The sequence below is a fragment of the Dermatophagoides farinae genome, chromosome 4, assembly GCF_024713945.1.
Source record: "Dermatophagoides farinae isolate YC_2012a chromosome 4, ASM2471394v1, whole genome shotgun sequence".
NCBI lineage: Eukaryota > Metazoa > Arthropoda > Arachnida > Sarcoptiformes > Pyroglyphidae > Dermatophagoides > Dermatophagoides farinae.
Genome location: NC_134680.1, coordinates 6,984,753 through 7,004,163, shown reverse-complemented (window position 1 = coordinate 7,004,163; position 19,411 = coordinate 6,984,753). Strand labels below are relative to the sequence as shown.

The 19,411-nt window shown below is 32.5% G+C and overlaps 1 protein-coding gene across 2 annotated transcripts; it reads left to right on the top strand.

The window, feature by feature from the left end:
* Positions 1-1,035: 1,035 nt before the first annotated feature.
* Positions 1,036-19,372, top strand: LOC124500506 (uncharacterized). Of its 2 annotated transcripts, none has more exons than XM_075730536.1 (10): positions 1,036-1,900; positions 7,419-8,316; positions 9,657-9,740; positions 10,742-11,028; positions 12,198-13,041; positions 15,268-15,623; positions 15,707-15,785; positions 15,844-16,095; positions 16,162-16,511; positions 18,794-19,372. In XM_075730536.1, the coding sequence occupies exons 2-10, from the start codon at positions 7,869-7,871 to the stop codon at positions 19,187-19,189; spliced, it is 3,096 nt and encodes a 1,031-aa protein (XP_075586651.1). In that variant the 5' UTR covers positions 1,036-1,900; positions 7,419-7,868; the 3' UTR covers positions 19,190-19,372. The 2 variants fall into 2 exon arrangements, with proteins under 2 accessions (XP_075586651.1, XP_046920545.2); XM_047064589.2 differs by having other exon boundaries at positions 16,147-16,511.
* Positions 19,373-19,411: the final 39 nt, after the last annotated feature.

The following is a 19,411-nucleotide window of genomic DNA, read 5'->3' as shown; positions in this document are numbered from 1 at the left end:
CCGCAGTTTTTCGAATACTTTCACATAGCAACAGGTGTCATGTTTTTGAAAATTTAAATGTTGTTGTTGTTGTTGTTGTTGGTTCATTCGAAGGTCAATAATCATTCAATGAATTTCATCGAGTTGATGATAATAATATCCTGTAATAATTTTGTTCAATGATTGATTTAATTCAACAAATATTTGCTGAATGAATCGATTTTGTTGGTGCCTGATCGATAAGTTAATTTCACATTCTCGTATTATCATCTTAATGATACCTCACACAAACACGAATTTGATAATTTCATTCACTAACTAATTCGTCTAACTAGCCTAAACATCTACCAAGCCTTGCCCAATTGATGATGATGACAATAAATGGCCGTTGAGATTGCGTGTATCAAGGTGTAATAATCATCTAATCTAATCGATGATGGACAACAAACAACCATTTAATGAACCACACATTTGTTCGTCAATCAATTCATAATAATAATAATAATCTTATGGTCATTATATAAATAAGAAAATTAATGATCTTCATTCATCCATACGTATGTGCGAGAGACTTGCAAATTTCATTTTTCATTTTCATTTTATTTTATTGTTTGAACATCTTCTTGGTCCCAGGGTTTTTTAAATCTTTGACAAATGCCCGTGATGATTATATTTTCCCATTTCAAAATCATCATTTCAACAAGTAACAATAAGAAAGTTTCTATGTGTGAAAATGAGAAAGAAAAAAACAATTCGAACCAGAAAATTCTTGAAAACTAAAAATGTTTGGCCCCCATTTGCCACATAGAGAACTAGGCTGATAAGAAAAAAAAAACTTAAGCTCGTGATTGCCCGAAGCTGAATTCAACAATTGAAAGCTTGGCTTCGAAGATTTGGTTTTTCAATGGATACGATACGATACCACAGGCAGAACAAGTCAAGTGTTTCTCTTCACAACATTTTCCTTGGCAGTGGTCTGTATCCATGACTGACACAACATTCTTTCAAACAATAAACTAGCTGCATTCACAATCACTGTGTCTGAATTGCGCTCTTGTACATTCAGTACGAATCTAGTATCCGATGTGTGTGGATCTTCGTTGTGGTCGTTGATTGGCACGTTGTTTAGTTTTCAAACTTAAATTCTGCCACTGATGATGATCGACATGTTTGCCAATCGATCGATATATTAAATTAATTTTCATTTTTTGTTCCAATCACCATCTTGTGTATTTGTGTTTATTTAAGTGGTCATTTTTTTCTTCTTTGGTCAAGTGTGTGTTTGTGCTAGTGTGTATATCTCAGTGCATTTCACAATCATGTCGTTGATGTCGGTGTCGAAAGTGATCAACATCATCATCAACACAAATCGATGAATTCATATCCGAATCTTGTCATATTGAATCATGATCATTTAGTTTTTATTTTTTATATCGTCTATGTAGTTAATGATCACCACAAATCACCCAGTTGATTATATTTGCTACAAACATGAATTTGGTAGTGCAACGGGTGAATTTTTTCTCCATTTGATTTATGCCACAAGTGTCACAAGAGTGAGTGAGAGAAGACAGAATTTATCACCATTATAACCATAAACATAAACATTAACATTAACATTAACATCAGTAAATTGAAATTGATCAAAAAAGTTTTATCGATTACAATTTTCAATTATCGTTGTGTTGTGTTTACAAAAGTGAGATTCCTTGTGATAATCATCATCATCGTCATAATAAACAACATAACCGAACATCACATCGTCATCAAGAAAGGAATTTGATTTTCTTGGTCGTCGTTTAATGTTGACCTGTCATTTTCCTTCACTTTTTTTGGTTTGTGTTTAAGTGTGTTGAACATTGAGAAAAAACATTCAAAAAAGTTGATCATTATAATCCACAGAACATCAGTGAATACAAATGTAAGTTATAAATTCAGGTTCATCACCACTGATGATGATGATGATGATATGTTTGGCCAAAGTTCATTAATGACAAGGATGCGTTTTGCTTCGTTTTTCGATTGTTCGTATTGTTGTTGAATCCATAATTTGCATCTGTACATTGATCAATATTTTTTGATATAAATTATTATGCAATTCAGTGAATCACTGTTTTGTCCACTCATTGATTGATTGATTATTGTCCACACTATTTTACACATGGAAATTCATGGCCAGTAAAGGTTATCGTGATAAATCGATTCCCACATGACATTTTGTACGAAATAATCAATTTGATATGGCTAGCACAGCTGCGACGAGTTTCGAAGATTCGGTCTTTGGCTATTGACCACCAAGAATGTTTTGTGTTCTCCAATCTGACTATAGAGCTGTGAATTCCAACTCAACAGGTAGTTCATTATCGGTGCTAATTTTGGCAGTAATTGTCACATACACACACACACACATTCTTCCGATGTTAATACCATTCGACATTAATGATAGTTTATGTGATCAATTTGACAGAGAACAACAATTGTCACACTTGTTGAATTATTTCTTTCGCACGATTGAAAAACAATAAGGCTTCTTTGTTTTTTCCATTAAAATTCTATTTTTTCTTCACGAATTTTGTCACTAAACGCAAGAGGAAAGTGACGATGACAGTTGTGAATTTGCTTGCTTACTGCTGCTGCTGCTGCTGCTGTGTGTGTGTGTGTGTGAACAAAACAACAATAAACCCCGAATTTGTTTTTATTGGTGCTAGTTTTGGTGTTGATGGTGATGGCTGTGTGAAATACGAATGTCGTGCGAATAAAATTTCCGTTTTTTGGTTTTTGATTCTTATTATATCTTACTCTACTACTATACATTGATAGTGATGGCTGGTATTCATTATTTTGTCTGTATAATCAATCGATCGATCATCGAACTTGAGAAATAAATTTGTTTCAATTTGTAAGATTTTTACATTCATTCGATTAGAAAAAATGAGTGTCTTTGTGTGTGTGTGTGTGTGTGAGAAAACACGACCATAACAACAAGTAATGAAAAACAGTCGACCACCAAGATGAAAATTGAAATAGCAACAAAAAAAATTCATGCCGGTTATATTCATCCGGCCACACACGCACACACACACACACGCATATGTCATTGATAATATAGTAAACGAAAAACATTTAATTTTTCATGTGAAAAAATAAAACACTGGCCAATCTCAATGTTTCGATTTTTTAATACGAAAAATTCAATTATCCAATTGATTATTCATATGAGTTTACAACAATCTTGAACAAAATTGATTCGTCGATTCGAGCAATCAATCAATGAAAATGAGTTCTTTTTTTGAAAACAGCGGGAAGGTTCTTTTCATGCACCCATCATATTTACAGAATAATCATTTATTTCTCATAAATTCATTGATTATTTCATAAAAAATCAAAAAAAAAGAAATAAAAAAACCAACAAACATCTTAATGAATAAAAATGATGATCATAAAAACTCTCTTTCAATGGAGATGGGTAAAAAAATGATCTCCATTCTTGTCCATGATCACCATCATCATAATAATAACGATTCGTCCGCCGCGGCCCCAATCATCTTAATGTTGTTGAATGGATAGCCATGGTTCATGATCGATATCAATGATGACACTACAATCATGTAGCTATTGTATAATTCATTTGATTACACTGACGATTGATTGGTGGTGGTGGTGGTGGTGGTTTTCCCAATCGATCAATCAATCGAGCCATTTTGTTGTTGTTGTTGTTTGCTTGTTTGTTCGTTGATCGGAAGTAGTGCAATGTTCGTAAAAGATTACTTGATGACTTGAACGGTATTCATCATCATTTTTATCTGAATTGTTCACCATCAATGATGTTATTCGGACAATCAAATTGATCAATTGTTGTTGTTTAGAGTAATTTAGTAGTCAGATACCACGATTTTTTCTCTTCTTTTTATCGGTTCCTGGCCGATGATTCGATATGTGGTTCGGGAAAAGTTTCAGTCATCATTTGATTTGATTTGATTTGATTTTTTCCGATCATATTCTTTTATTGGTATGTTGATTCATTCCATTTAGTTGAATCGTTGAACTTTGAACATTGACACTTGATTGCAAACAAGTTGTGTAGTGATAAAGTTGAATTTTAAATTTTCTTTATTTTCCCAAACACCAAACTGTAATCTGTATCTTATCTTTATGCAATCATCAAAATCTGAATGCACAACATCATTCTGCTATTCGATAACTGTAACCTCAACATTCGAGGGTTCTGAAAATTTTTCAAATTTTGCTTGGTTATAGATCGATCGATATACCAACCAACCAACCGACCAACCAAATGACCGACCAATCAATCAGTATGGTTGATGGTCCGAGTCCATCATGAGGTTTACATCCATCCATTCAGAAGGGTCACTCATCATCATCATCCTCGATGTTTTTTGTTTTGTTTTGAATTGTTGAATAGAAACAAAATACTAGTGCTCGGTTATGGAGCGGTCAGTTTGATATTATTATTAAACAAATAATGGCAAATTAGTTTCCAATTTCTTTTTTTTCACTCGAATTCCTTGTTCTTTTGTTTCCATTTTTTATTATTATTACAAGTTACGTTACCGTGCGGAAATTCATCAATTTTTGTGTGTGTGTTTGCCATGGTGACCCCTTTGATAGTTGTTTTTGTTCAATTTATTTGACCATAAATTGAATCAAATTGACCTCTCTCTTGTGATGGCAGCTCATTTTATGTCCATCATCAGCATTTTCCATGAAACTATGGTTGAAATGATGAAATTTACGGCCATGTTTGAATGTATGATAATGATGATGATTGTTTTTTTTGTTGTTTTGTCGGTTGATCCAACATGCCAAAGGACAGTTTTTCATTCCATACAGAAAAGGGGTTCGGTTTGAAACGTTAATCCCAATACATTAATAGTGATTGATTGATCAACGATTTGTTTAACTATGTTTACATACAAGATGTTGATGATGATATTGAATTGAAATCCACCTACTTTTGCATCGATAACTGGTTGTTATGTTTGACATTATCAGCCATTTAAAAGTTTTTAGTTTGACAACTTCCAGGCCATCAAAAACAATTAATCGATGCATTCAATGTTTGTTGTTATGTTTTTATTGGCACCCCAAATAGTATTGATTTGCCAAACAAATAATGATTCGTTTCATAATGTTTTCAAACAGATTTTTCAACAAAAACAAATCATCCACATACTCGTATACTGAGTCTATGATAAATTGAATGGCAATGTTTTCTTGGCTAAAAAAGTTATAACATGCATCAACACAGTAGTCGCGAGCCAAACGTCAATCACACATATGCTGATTTTCACTATGTGTCAAATGTCATCATACTCATAGTCATTCATTTTCAATGTTTCTCGCTTGTCAATTTAGATCCAAAAATGGGGCTTTTATCTTATTATCACTGAAAACAACAAAAAAAACACATTTTTTTGTATGCAAAATTTAATGGGGAAGAAAAATTCAAAATTCAAATCCAGAAAATGTCACCATATTTTTCTTGAGTTTCAAGCGTTTTTGTTCAGTAGCCACAGACATGAACATCATTGATTTGAATGATAAGGCAAAGTTTTTTTCTCGATATCCACAAGTGTATGATGGTTGATAATGTTGGATAATTTCATTTAATTATTGGTTCGATGAAGAAAAAACTTGATGAAATTGGAAATGATAATCATCATTCGGTTATCTAAATGGCCCGAACATTTTCGTTCTCAATGACATAGGCGGCCAAAAAGCAAAGAAAGTCAAATTTTGGGACCCGTTTTTTGAGTTGAAATTTTTTTTTAAATAAAAATCTTGATTAGAACCACTGAGCAATAAAAAATTTTTTTCTTTCTTCATTTTTCTTCGCCAATGTTGTTGACATCTTTTCATTTGGATTCTGTATTTAATATTCCAAACTAATGGTCATTTCATAGTGTCCAGGTAATTGTATCTTTGACCTATAACTGATAATGGTCATAATGGATAAATTAAAAGGTATCAAATGTTTTTCTCAATTTTTTTCTGATTGCGAGGCTTTGTTATGATGACAATTTCCATTGAAAATTGTCACCCACCAATTGACTATACAGGCATCTACTTGTTTCTTTCGTCGATTCGAAAATTCAAATGATGATGATGATGATGATTTTTTATGGCATTCATAATTGTCGCACATCACTTTTTTCCAATTATCATTATCATCGTCATCAGATATTTCAATTTTCAGTTTATTTATTTTGGCGAATTTCATTATTCTCAGCATCATCATCAAACATTTGTATCAACATGTAGTTTGTGCCTATATAAAACTCAAATTAACGAGTCTGAAAGTGGAGGAAATAAAATTAAATTTTATTCGAGCCAATATCATCAATACTGTGTGGTGTTTGTATAAGTTACATTTTCATTTTTTTTTCTCACAAAGCTTTTTCCCATTTCTTTTTTTTGTGGAAAGTTTTTTCCAGGTCAAATCTTTTCATTCCCGTTTGGACAGTTGTTGTTGTCGATGTCGATGATGTTTTAAATATAATTTTTAATTAGCCAAAATCTAGATTAAACCATGATCGGAATGATGGATCCATCATCAACAAACATCAGTTCCTTGGCTATTTTTGATGATGATGATCTGCAAGAACACACACGAACATCTACTAACACACACACACACTCACACACACACGCACACAAACGGACGTTGGTAAAACAGAGAAAAAACACACAAAGATCAAACATACATGGCGGAGTGAACGAACGTGGAAATAGATGAAATGAAAATTTCATGTTGTTGTCATCATCATCTTGACAAGTGATCAAAGCATCAATTTGTAGATTATTGACAGATGTTATGAATTTTTTCTTCGAAATCTTAATCGTAAGAAAATATTTTGATTAACCGATTCACTACTATTATTGGGAATGGCATTTGTTTTTCATGACATTCATGAGGTCTTGTCATGATGATCTGTTTTTCTCTTCCCAAATGATTATAGATCCGAATTAGTAAAAAGATGATGATGATGATGATCGAAACAAACAAAATCGTGCTCACTAAATTCTTTTTCTAGACTCTAATTTCATTTTCACACGGTATTTTTCACATTCATTCATCATTCGATCAGCCAATTCTTGAGCAGCAGCAGCAGCTTGCTAGCAAAGCCAGTGAATGGATTAGTGTTAGAGTGGTTATAACGCCCCAAATTTTACAATGTCATTTACTTGTAATGGGTGTTTATCTTTGACAAAATACAAACATTTGGTTAATCGATATTGGCAACAATATGGCAAATAAATCATGTATAAATGTCTTTGCCAAATGACTTGTTGTTGTTGTTGTGAATATATAACACATTTCAATTGAATTAATTTGTTTGTTTCTTTTCATTTCTTTTTTCACTCTCTGCTCAAAATTATCAATGGACGAAAAAAATGGAAAAATTAAAAACATTCAGCATTTTATTTTGCGTGATTTGTAGCAATTTAAATCTATCTATATATGATCGATAATAATAATAATAACCGCATCAATATGGATGATCATTGCATCAGTTGTCATCGTCATTATTGTGAATGGCCTATATTCCTACTAGCTTCCATCAATCACAAAGTGATGACCACCACAAACATTCGCCAACGCTGATTATTGGTCATAAAAGCGGTAATAATAATAATCGATTACTCCGTTACAAAAAAAAAATCAAATATTTGCACAAACATCAATCAATCAATCAATCATCATCATCATTATTATCAATCATTTATTCAATCATTTATTTTATCGTTATTCCGTTTCCGACTACATCATTCAAGTGCCTTATCCATCACTATAATTTGATTCAAATCATCATCATCACTCTAGTCGATCATTGAAAAAATCATCACATTCATCAACCTGCGAAAAAATGGTCTCATTTAATCAATTCAATTGTCCACAAACGATGTGTCCGACAATATCAATAACAACTAGCAGCAGCAACAGCAGCAGTATTGGTTCATTATGGTTCGATAAAAAACGAAAGAAACACCCATGGACGGATTGTTTATCGTTCATTATCATGATGATGATGATGATGACAAACATGTCACAATGTCAACAGCTACAACAACAACAACAAGCAATGTTGAGCATGTCATCTTTGATTGATGCGTCATCCACAAAAATGATCATTATTAATGATCGTTTTAAACGACAGTCATCATCACTGTCAGATTCACATCATCATCATCATCATCATAGTAGCACAATCAAATTGCAAAGATTTCTAATTGAACCAGAAAATCTAACCGTTAATATTGGCGAATCGATTATATTACCATGTCGTGTTTCGAATAAAGCTGGTACTGTTCAATGTAAGTTTTTTTTTTTTATTTTCACCATTTCATCACCAATCAAACTGGATCAGTAAAACTATATAACCACAAACTCGTTATTTACACTTTAATGTTGTTGTTTATTTGTTTCTGGATCACAAACTTTTTTAATCCTTCAGATGGTAATCATCCAGGATAGCAAAGTCGACAATTTATGGTGAATGATAGAGATAGATTGATCACCAAGATAAAAGAGATAAAGATATCGTGCGACAAATCATCCACACACACACACAGTAGCTTCGTGTGTATGTGGAGTTAGGGATTAGTTTTTGTTTTGTTTTGTTTTTTTTTTTTTTGTTTTTGATGTTGGATGAATTTATTTTTTCATCCTTGATTTAGCAACCGAAATACGAACGACAGCACACGACAACGACGACCTGTAGAATCATCAGAACTATAAACTTGAAACATTTGATTTATGTGAAACATTTGATTTTTTATTTTCAATTTAAATAGTGATGCTTTTCGGAAAAAACGATTTTTCCTATATATTCTTAGATTAGACTGATGTTTTTGTTTTTCTTTGTCTGTGAAAAACAAACGCTACAGGCATCATATGCTTTTCTATTTTGAAGAAGAAGAATCTTTCACATCAGGGTCTCACAACCAAGTACAAAATTCACATTCAATCAAGTCATTTTTTCTGCCAAATTTATATTACCTGTAATTACTGATGATGATGATTATCATGCTGAGCCAGTCATTCTACCATTCTAACATTCATTCCAAGATGGAGTAGTGTTTGAACTGATAATTTGGTTTCACTTTTTGTTTGAAAGTTAAAGTTGTTTGTATTGTGGAAAAAAATGAATTGAAACAAAATTTGATATTCATTAAATCGAATAAAGAAAAAGTGATTTTCTCGTTGAATTTCTAGTGTTGATCTCCTGAAAGATCGTCATCATTATCCAAAAAACGGCGGCTTTATTGATGCTTCCGAACAAGAGAGCAATATGATATGGCCGCCTTTAAGATTTCTGTCACCATTTTCTTTTTGATTTGGTGACATTTTTTTGCCGATAACCATGAATATATCTTGATTGGATAATTTAAAATTGACAATTTTCATTCATCAGGAAAAAAATTTTTAAATTTAAAAAAAAAATCCATTAGCAACATATGAATTTGCAAAACGAAAAGAAAAATTTTTTTTTCTTTTCGTTCACTCGAGATAAAAGTCAAAAATAAATGAATGTGAATCACAAGAAAATGATTGCAGGTCCCATTATAGATTAACTATGGATATCACATAGTCATGCCAAAGGTCATGATTTTTTGTATGTTTTTTTTTCATATTTTTCAACTTTTTTTCATAGGGACACGAGATGGATTCGGTCTTGGCGCTGATCCACGATTGGAAGGATTTCCCACCTATTCAATGATGCATAATGATGCTACTGGTAAGTTTTCATTAAATTCATTAATTTGATTTGATTCGCTATAATTTCAGAGTCGATGATACCACTTGATTAAAACATGAATGTTTGTGAAGCAACAGGTGTGAGTGTTTCAGCATTCAAACACGTCAGGTGTGATTTCATTTCACATTCGATTCGATGGGCGAAAATTTAATTTAATTTCATTTTTTGTTTTTGTTTTTGTTTTCAAAATTAAAACTATAGTCGGACAAAAACAGCTCGATCCCCTTTAATCAATGATGATAATGATCTGATTTTATTTTGTTCGATTGAGCTAAAATGAAATCAACTCATTGAACTGATTCGATTGATTGAAACAAAAAGACAAACGTGTCTGACTCTTTGATCGTAAATCATCTAAAATCGATTGATTATTGGTAAAAATTGTCGATGGAAATGAATTAGATTAGAACTAACATATATAGAGAGATGGCAAACATTCATTCATTACTGGAGATATTCATGTGTGTGCTAAATTTATTTTTAAAAAATTAAAAAACTGCCAATTTAACTTAGAAATGAAATGATAGTGTTAATGATAAGAAGGACATAATGATATACAGTCTTGGTAATTCATTGATCCTTGTTTGTCAAAGGATTAGCAATAATAATTTGGCCTAAATTACCACCATTTTGATGACTTGATTTCTACGAAATAAAATAAGGAATTTTTCCTGGATTAAATTCTACAGATCATGATAATGATAAGACTCGAGTGATTGATTGACGAGGAATCTGATTTCATTTAGATGGATAGACAACAGCAGCTAATTAGCGAAATTTCGTATTTGGCATATAACCCATGTGCCTTATCTGTATCGATATGAATTTCATTTATCTCTCTTGTCAAGATTGAGAAGAAAAAAATGTTTGAAAACTACAATCGTGACCAATCATTGTGATCACATCTCAACATTTCTGTTTTAAATTTGTGAATTTAATTTAATTTAATTTAATTTTTGTTCTATAAAATTTCATTTCAGGCGATTATTCATTGAAAATATCATCAGTAACACTGGAAGATGATGCCACATTTCAATGTCAAGTTGGTGCATTGGATAATGTGCCAGGAATTCGATCACAGAATGCACGTTTGACCGTACGTGTACGACCCGATGATCCTGTCATTGTTTTGGGTAATCTTGTACCATATCATCATCATCTAAATAATAATAATCTACAACAACAAGAAGTACAACTATTATCGACCACAGCGGGCAACAAAATTGAATTAACATGCGAATCACATGGTGGTCGACCTGCTGCTGAGGTTTGTTTTAAAACTTGCACAATTTTTTCAATTATTTCATTCAAATCAATGATCATCGATTTCACTATTTTGAACAAATCATTGATTAGGCTACCTGTATTTTTCATTCTGGTCACCAAAGATGAACCAAAGTAAATATTTTAGTTGCATGTCAAAACATGGACAACACACACAGTCTCGTGTGTCGGTCACATGCTTATCCAAACAAGAAAAAAAACACAAAAATGTTTGAATTATGAGTCTGAGAAAGAAAAAATGATAAACTTTGAAAATGAATGAATGGCAAACAACAACAACAACAAGAAAATTGACGAAAAAAACCAGATTGATTTTTAGATGATGAGAAAACGACGAGCAGAGAGCACAGAATTATTTTTCAATCACTTGTGTGCGGTAATGATAATGAGGATGATCGCAGCACAAACACACACACACACACACTGATGGTGGTCATCATCTTCATCTTCACCATCAACCATCGACATTGGAATTCAAATTACCAAACCAATTTTCGTTAGATTGATAGATAACACAATAAATTGATGGCAAATGTTTATAGAGTGTGTGCAGTGTACAGTGTACACCCTTCAATCGATATATTAGACTCTTTTGTTTTCTCCACCATTCAAATGGTTGTAATTTAATTAAATTTAAATCAAAGTTAGTCATACTCCTCTCCGATGTCTTGATCATCATCATCTTTATTGATTGATCGATACCCCCTCAATATTTATTGGTTGAATATTGATTTGTTACATGAAAACCACGACGGTAGCTGAGCTGATTATTTTTTGCACAGGGAAAAAAATTTATTCATTTCAATTGAATTTTGAATTTAAAATTGAACAAAAAAACAATTGATCATTCATTCAATGATTGATCGTGCATGATCGATTCCGTTTCGAATGTAATTCCGAAAAAGGTTTGCGTGCCTGGTGAAATTCAACGCTTCTGATTCGCCAATGATGATTAGCCATTTCCTAGAAAAGATTTTTATTCGAATTGATAATGACAAATCGAAAAAAGTAAAACTTTTTTTTGGTCAAAGTCCGAAATCTAATCTAATTTTTTTACCTGTTTCTTTCAATTCACTTTCCGACATTTATTTTTTATGTAAAATGTAAAATCTGATTTGATTTTTTATTGTCGTTATCGTTATCATTCAATAGCTTTCATGGATCAATTCAAGAAATCGTGTAGTGAAAAAAGGCATTACCACAAAGATAACGACTATGAATGATGGTAAAAGATTCAATACGGCTTTAAAATGGACGTTTGAACCGACAAAAAGTGATCATCAAAAACGTCTATATTGTCGTTCGTCACATCCTACATTTGCTTCATCATCACCATACGCATCGATAAATTCATCGATGACCACACCAACGGCGGCCATTATGTTAGAAGTTAAATATGCACCCGAAGTTAAATTAGAAGTGTCACGAATTGTCGTTGCTCATAATAATAATAATAACGGCAACACATTGCCATCACAGCCTTTGTCAGTGTTTGGTGTGTCGAATTTGCATGGCAGAGTTGGCGATACGATACGATTCCGTTGTATGGCAGATGGCAATCCAGGCAAAAATTCCATGATTTACGAATGGTTACGTAATAACGAAGTTATCATTGGCGATCATGGCAATGAATTAGTTATCGATAATGTGGACAAATCATTTAATGGTGCCGAAATCCAATGCAAAGTATCGAATCCAGTCGGTACTGGACAATCATCGATTACATTGAACATTGCATATGGTCCTTCATTTTCGCCAACAATTGAATATGTTTATGGTGCGAATCCTGGTGATACTGTCCGATTAGCTTGTCCAGTGGATGGAAATCCTGCACCAGAAATAACATGGATTAAAGTGGGCACAAGTTCAGTGATGAGCACTGGTCCGAAATTGACCATACGTAATGTTCAAGAAGAGAATGTTGGTGAATATTTATGTCGAGTTTCAGTGAAAGGATTCCAAGAGATTTCGGCCATCATTTATCTTCGAATTAATGGTAAGTACTAGTGTAATCATTTTGCTTGTAAAAACAACATGACAAATTCTTATGAAAACAGCCAGACACACATGGAATAATGAATGAATGAATGAACGAATGAATCAAATCAGGAACTGATCAATGTATTGATTCTAAACAAACAAACTCTAATGGCTCATTTATTTGTTTGTTTTGTTTGTCTGATACATTTCATAAGTGGCTGCCTCTCTTTTGCCTTTTTTCATTTCACCCGCTAATTCAGCCATTACAATGATGAGATGTGGCAAAAGATTTGTGCTCTTAATTAAAGTATATTGATATTGATTGAGAGATTGAGCAATGGCAGAAATTTGTGTTTATAAGGAAGTGAAAATCGATATTCGGTAAAGATTAAGAATTAAGAATGGTGGAAGGATTTTCTCAAATGTAAATGATCCTGGAAATTAAAAACAAAAAATTCATCCATCATCGACATCCATAGTACAGATGTCCATTGTATAATACATGGTTGGATTGGCAACAATTGTTGGACAATTATCAAATCAAAATTAAACAAAAACCATAATTAATACCTACCTACAATTTCTATCTCTATCTGTTCACTTTGAAATCATTTCGGTACTTTTCAATTGTATAATTTAATAATGTATATACTGCACGAGCATTCAATAGAATAGACACATACACACACACACACACACAGAATTTCACGACCTTCAGCGTATGTTTTGTTTGAGTTTGAATTCAAATTCAAAACGATTGTATTGATGGAATGACAAAATTTTCTTGTTCAAGGATAAAAAGAGAAATGTTTTTTGTTGTATAGAATTTGAAACATACATTTGTGAAACCCAACCCGCCATTTTCTCCATCACATTAAATGAACAACAATGTAACCAAATGAGTAGTAGTAATGTGAAAACGTGCCATGAGAATTTGATTGTGAATAGCATCAAATAAAAAACATAAAGCTACTACTTTAAGTTATGAAAAAAAATTTTAGTGTCGATTTTGATGGCCATCCAAATCCACAATCAACAATGTTGGTTAAGATGCTTGGCTGTTGGCTTTTACACATCTACAAATGTTTCTATAAGATGTGCGATAATGATGTCGTGCAAGTGAATACACAGACCAAGGGTGTAAATTATGATTTTCGAATCCTCTAGCTAGTTTTGGCCGATTTTTTTCTATACGGTCTGCACGACAACAGTCGGGTTACCCTCTATGAATGGTATATGGTTACATTGTAGTATTTTTCACTGCCAAACACCCATAAAGAATAGATCAACCAAGATGATGATTGAATAACCGTGAATTAAAAGGCGATTCGTTCGGTAAAAGTGTCTTTTAGAATTTTTGTTCGAAAATCAAAACATTTCAAAGTTCGTGCAACTTTATTGTTATGGAAAAAACATCAATTGCAAAGAAATTGTTGTCTTTTGTTCACGTTCTAATCATTAAGATTCGATTAACGATTCAATTTTTATGACCGTATGCCAGAGATCCTTTGAAATACAGTAGTCATGGACATTTCTAGCATTTTCATGACTATTAACAATGTTTTACCCTCCTAGATTTTCATTTCGTAGAAAAGATAATGGCCACTGTCTTGTTGCCGTTTTTAATTTTCCAGTGATTCAAAGTCGTTGTTTGTGTGGCTTTGAAATGAAATCGAAAAAAACAGATCGCATAGGCTACCGAAATACCGATGATAAAAACGAAAAGAAAGAAAAAAAAGTTAATTATTACGCGCGCAACAGGTTCGTGATTCACACACAGCATCAACAGCAACAAGTGCGACTTGGAAAAAAGCCAGCGGGCAATCATTTCAATTTTGTTTGTAGTGACCAAAAGAAAAGATTGTGTGATAAAGACAAAAAAAAACACGGGGAATAATGCTAATTGCACTGTTGTTGGCTAGTTGCTTACATCGTTGTTGTTTCGGGGTATCATCATCATTATATCGTCATCATTGGATAGTGATAGTGTTTTATTTGGTCTTGTTTTTTCATGATAATAACCGAATATCGCGAATGGGAAAAGAAAAGAGATCGATAATCTAAATATCATCATCATCATCATATGTGTAGAGCATCATTATTTTCATAATAACAACAACAAACAGATAGCCATAGATATCATGATGATGGATAATGATGATTATGATTATCGATCAAGTTTCAAGATTTTTTTTAAATCTGATCGTTTTGTTTCATTTCGATTGATGATTATTATATGCAGGTCCACCAAAGATCCGGAAAGCACAGCAATCATCATCAACACCGTCACCGACATCATCATATTATAGTCTACTTTATCCAGTTAATGATAATAATCTTGGTACAAATCCAAAACAAAAGTCATCGTCATCATTGCAGAATAATCGTTTCTTTGCGGTTTTGGGTGAACCGGGACATTTAGAATGTCTAGTCGAATCGGTACCATCACCAATAGCCATTACATGGATACATAATGGACAGATTTTCACATCAGGATCAGCCAACAATATTCCCATCAATATCGATATACACGAGGAAACACTAAAAGAAGAAATGGTCGTACAACGAACATCATTTGATATTCGACAAACGTTCGAGGTAATTTTTTTTTCTCCAAGTAATTCGCATTAATTTCAGCTGGGTTTTGTTTTTTTCACATGATACATTTCGATCGAAATTAGAATGATTTCGGCTATTATAATTGTGTTGTAGTTAATAGTTATGGTTCGGATTGGCATCTAGTGTCGTTAGAAGAAAAAAGTAAGTTTTCTAAACTCTGTGCTACGATGACAACATAATTCTTCTTCATTGACAACAGCGAGTTTTTCCACAATTGTCATATTCGTTGCCATTGCCATATTGATTCTTGTGTTTGTCGTATTGACAACAACAATTCTTTTGTTGTCGATTAAACATCGAAATCTTGTGAAACAACAACAACAACGTCAAAATCAGGAAACTGAATCTGATGGTGAAAAAGATAGCAAAGAACATTACATGGGTAGCTTGGATAATCCAGATAATCATAATATCTATTCAACACATTCAACGCGGACAAATTCCTCTTCCGGTAAATGCTTCGTTTTTGTGTCTTTGAAAAACATAATTTGTTCAATTATAGCACATTATTTTCTAGATAAAAATGGACCAACAGAAACTGGAACAATTATTACACGATCCGGATCGACTGGATCGCAACGTTCATCAACATCATCCTCGTTTCCTGTATATTTAGATCAGCCCACTAGCAGTTCATCACCTGGACCAAACACTGGTATTATCAGTCGAACAATTAATAGCCTTCATAATCATCAACGGCGATCGCCTCATTCACAATTGATGAACAATCAAGCAATGCAATTTGGTACTATGAATGGTGCTAATGTTTCTCATCATCCTCATCATCATCAGAGACCAACATCACCACCATTTTTTGCCAATTCAGTTTTCGATACAGCTAGTGAATTGAATTCACCGATGATATCGGTGAGTTTTTTGAATTTCATAATTACTTTTGCTTGGATTGATCAAATCCAAAGTGAATTATGATATGTTGAGAGAGAGAGAGAGAGAGAGAGAGACTGTGACAATTTCAATGTCACAGAATCAATTTGTATCCATTTCATTGATGAACACAGGCCACACAACAAGAATATTTTACCATTCAATATCAAATGTTGAGATATCGAGATGGTCGTCGTTCACATTCACCACGATCATTCAATAGACAGACATACAGATGCGACATCTCAATAGTGATTGCCAGAGAAAATTTATTTGATGAATTTCGGCTATGTTTCTGATCAAACAGACTACATTTATACATACATAGATTGATAAATAGATAGATGGATAGATAGATAGATCGTTCATTCATTCAATGAATAGTGAACATGAATTAATTTGTCACATGAAAAAATTGGTCCAATCAGAACATGGCAAAAATTTTCAGATTCATTGACCGGCGACGACTATGAAAGAAGAGAAATGATAATGAATTTTTAGACTTGAATTGACAAGTAAAGCCAAAAATTTAAAAGATAATGTCCATTCGAATGTTGTTGATTGAGATAAGTAACATTTGAACAATGTATAGATCAACGAAATTCAGCACACATAAAACAGCAGTGTATAATGATGAAAACAAAAAAAAAACAAAATTTAGATCTATAGATGATAATGATGACTATGTTGAAGACTTTGATTGCAATGTTTTTGATGATGGATATTGTTGAAATGATTGATCATCAATTAGTTTGCGTGTTGTGGTCAGGTCGAATGAACAAAGGCATTACATAAGTGTCTGAATACCTGTTATAAATTGATCCATAAAAAACGATTGACTTGGTCCAACAAGCCATCATTATTGTATCAGATAGACCACATAAACACATAGTAGGAGATTTTCTAAATGAATCAAATGGATCAATTCAAAAAGCAATCAAAATCCATAATGATGATGATTGTTGATGCTTGTCAACGATGAATTTTGTTTTGATTGAAAAACCTATCAAGCCATGATGCAAACAGGTAGCCACAAAATCCATCCACTCATTAATCCAACGGAAATCAAACAGTTAATTTGTCTAAACACACACATAGCATAATTGTTTTGATCAACTTTTTTCCTCAAATGTAATCAGATAATTTCACATAAAGGCTGTGTTTTTTCTGTTGATTTTCACGAATCCCAAGTTAGATCTGTTGTGGACACACAATTGATACATGTTTTTTTCTCAGATCTTCATTCATCATCATAGTACGAATGAATTCGAGTTTCGAATTATGTGTGTCATGTCATTGTTGAAAGACAAATACAGAAAGCTGAATAATAAATCTAAATCAATGAGATGAATCCTTTTTGTGGATGGTTTAGTAGAAAATTGGAATCCACTTGTATTCAGAACCAATATAATCGATGAAAAATGGATTGACCAACCAGTTGTTGACAGAACAAACAAACAAACAAACAAAAAACTAGGAAAATAAATCTACAATAATCACACGACCATACCTATTATGTTGATACATCATCATGATGATGATGATGTGAAAAGATTGATGCCAATTTTAGCCGAGAAAAAAACAAACTCTTATCGACAGGATCATTCTTCATTTTGTATTTAAGAAAATGATATATAATTGGAATCATCATAATAATGATGTTGATGATAACAACAATCATCAATCCACCAGACAGACCACAAGATCAAAGATTAGATTATCCAAACAAACATGAATAAACTGGGTAAATATTGGCTGGCCATTCATTCTGATTTCGCGATTGTTGTTGTTGTCACAATTTTCGCCCAAATCGAACTTCTGAATGGAAAACTAACTAATAATAACTTGGATTCGTAAATGATGATCGTCATTTTTTCTTCTATGTATACATTCATCGTGCTGCTGTTGTTGATCTGGTTGTTTGTTATAGAAACCAATGTTCAAATTGGAAGAAAATTAATGACTTAATTATGATTATTATTATGATTGTGTATGAAAGGCAGTGGCGATAAAGTTAAGAGAATGAAAATGTTTGTGTTCAAATAATAGTAGTAGAAACCTGTAACAATCCATTGATTGATCGATAAATGAAAATGAGGATGTTTTCATGAATTGATTTACAGTATTGGATCAGGTTGATGATTTCAGTTTGTCTAAGTGAATCAATTTATGAATGAATTATCAATGTAATTTATGTTTTTCATTATTCAATTGATTTAATGAATGTTCGATGGTTTTAATGTTTTCTCAATTTATTTCTGCAGAATAACAACATGGCCAAATCGGATCAAATTGTTGCTATGCCACCGTTATCATCGACTAATTATTCAACGTTGACCAGACATTTAGCATCGATACCGAATTCAAATCGAAATTCCTATTCACCATATCTGGCACAGCAATTTTATCAACAACAACAGCAACAACAACAACAATTTGATAATAATATTCAGATGGCCGCCAATCAAAATCCTATATCATCACCATCGACGATCGATATGTATCAGGCAAATCCGTATTCGGTTCATTCATCACAACCGATTGGCATTGCTGTTAATAATAATCGAGTCAAATCAACGCCGATGCCTACACCACCGCCATCTCTTGCCAAAGAATTGGATAATTGCATTTCAAAAATAAGCATTGCAACACATGTATAATAATGATGATAATTCAATTTGATTTTTGAAAATGTCAATCTTTTTTTAGTCTTTTGCTTTCTCTATTTCTGTCAAGAAAATTAATTTTTGTTTTATTTATCACTTTGTACAAATTTTTTCATTCATCATTCATTGTATTAAATCAAATAAATCATTCAATATGTACAAGTTTATATCTAAAAATGTGGATAGATTTCAAAAAAGACTGGTCATGGAATTTAC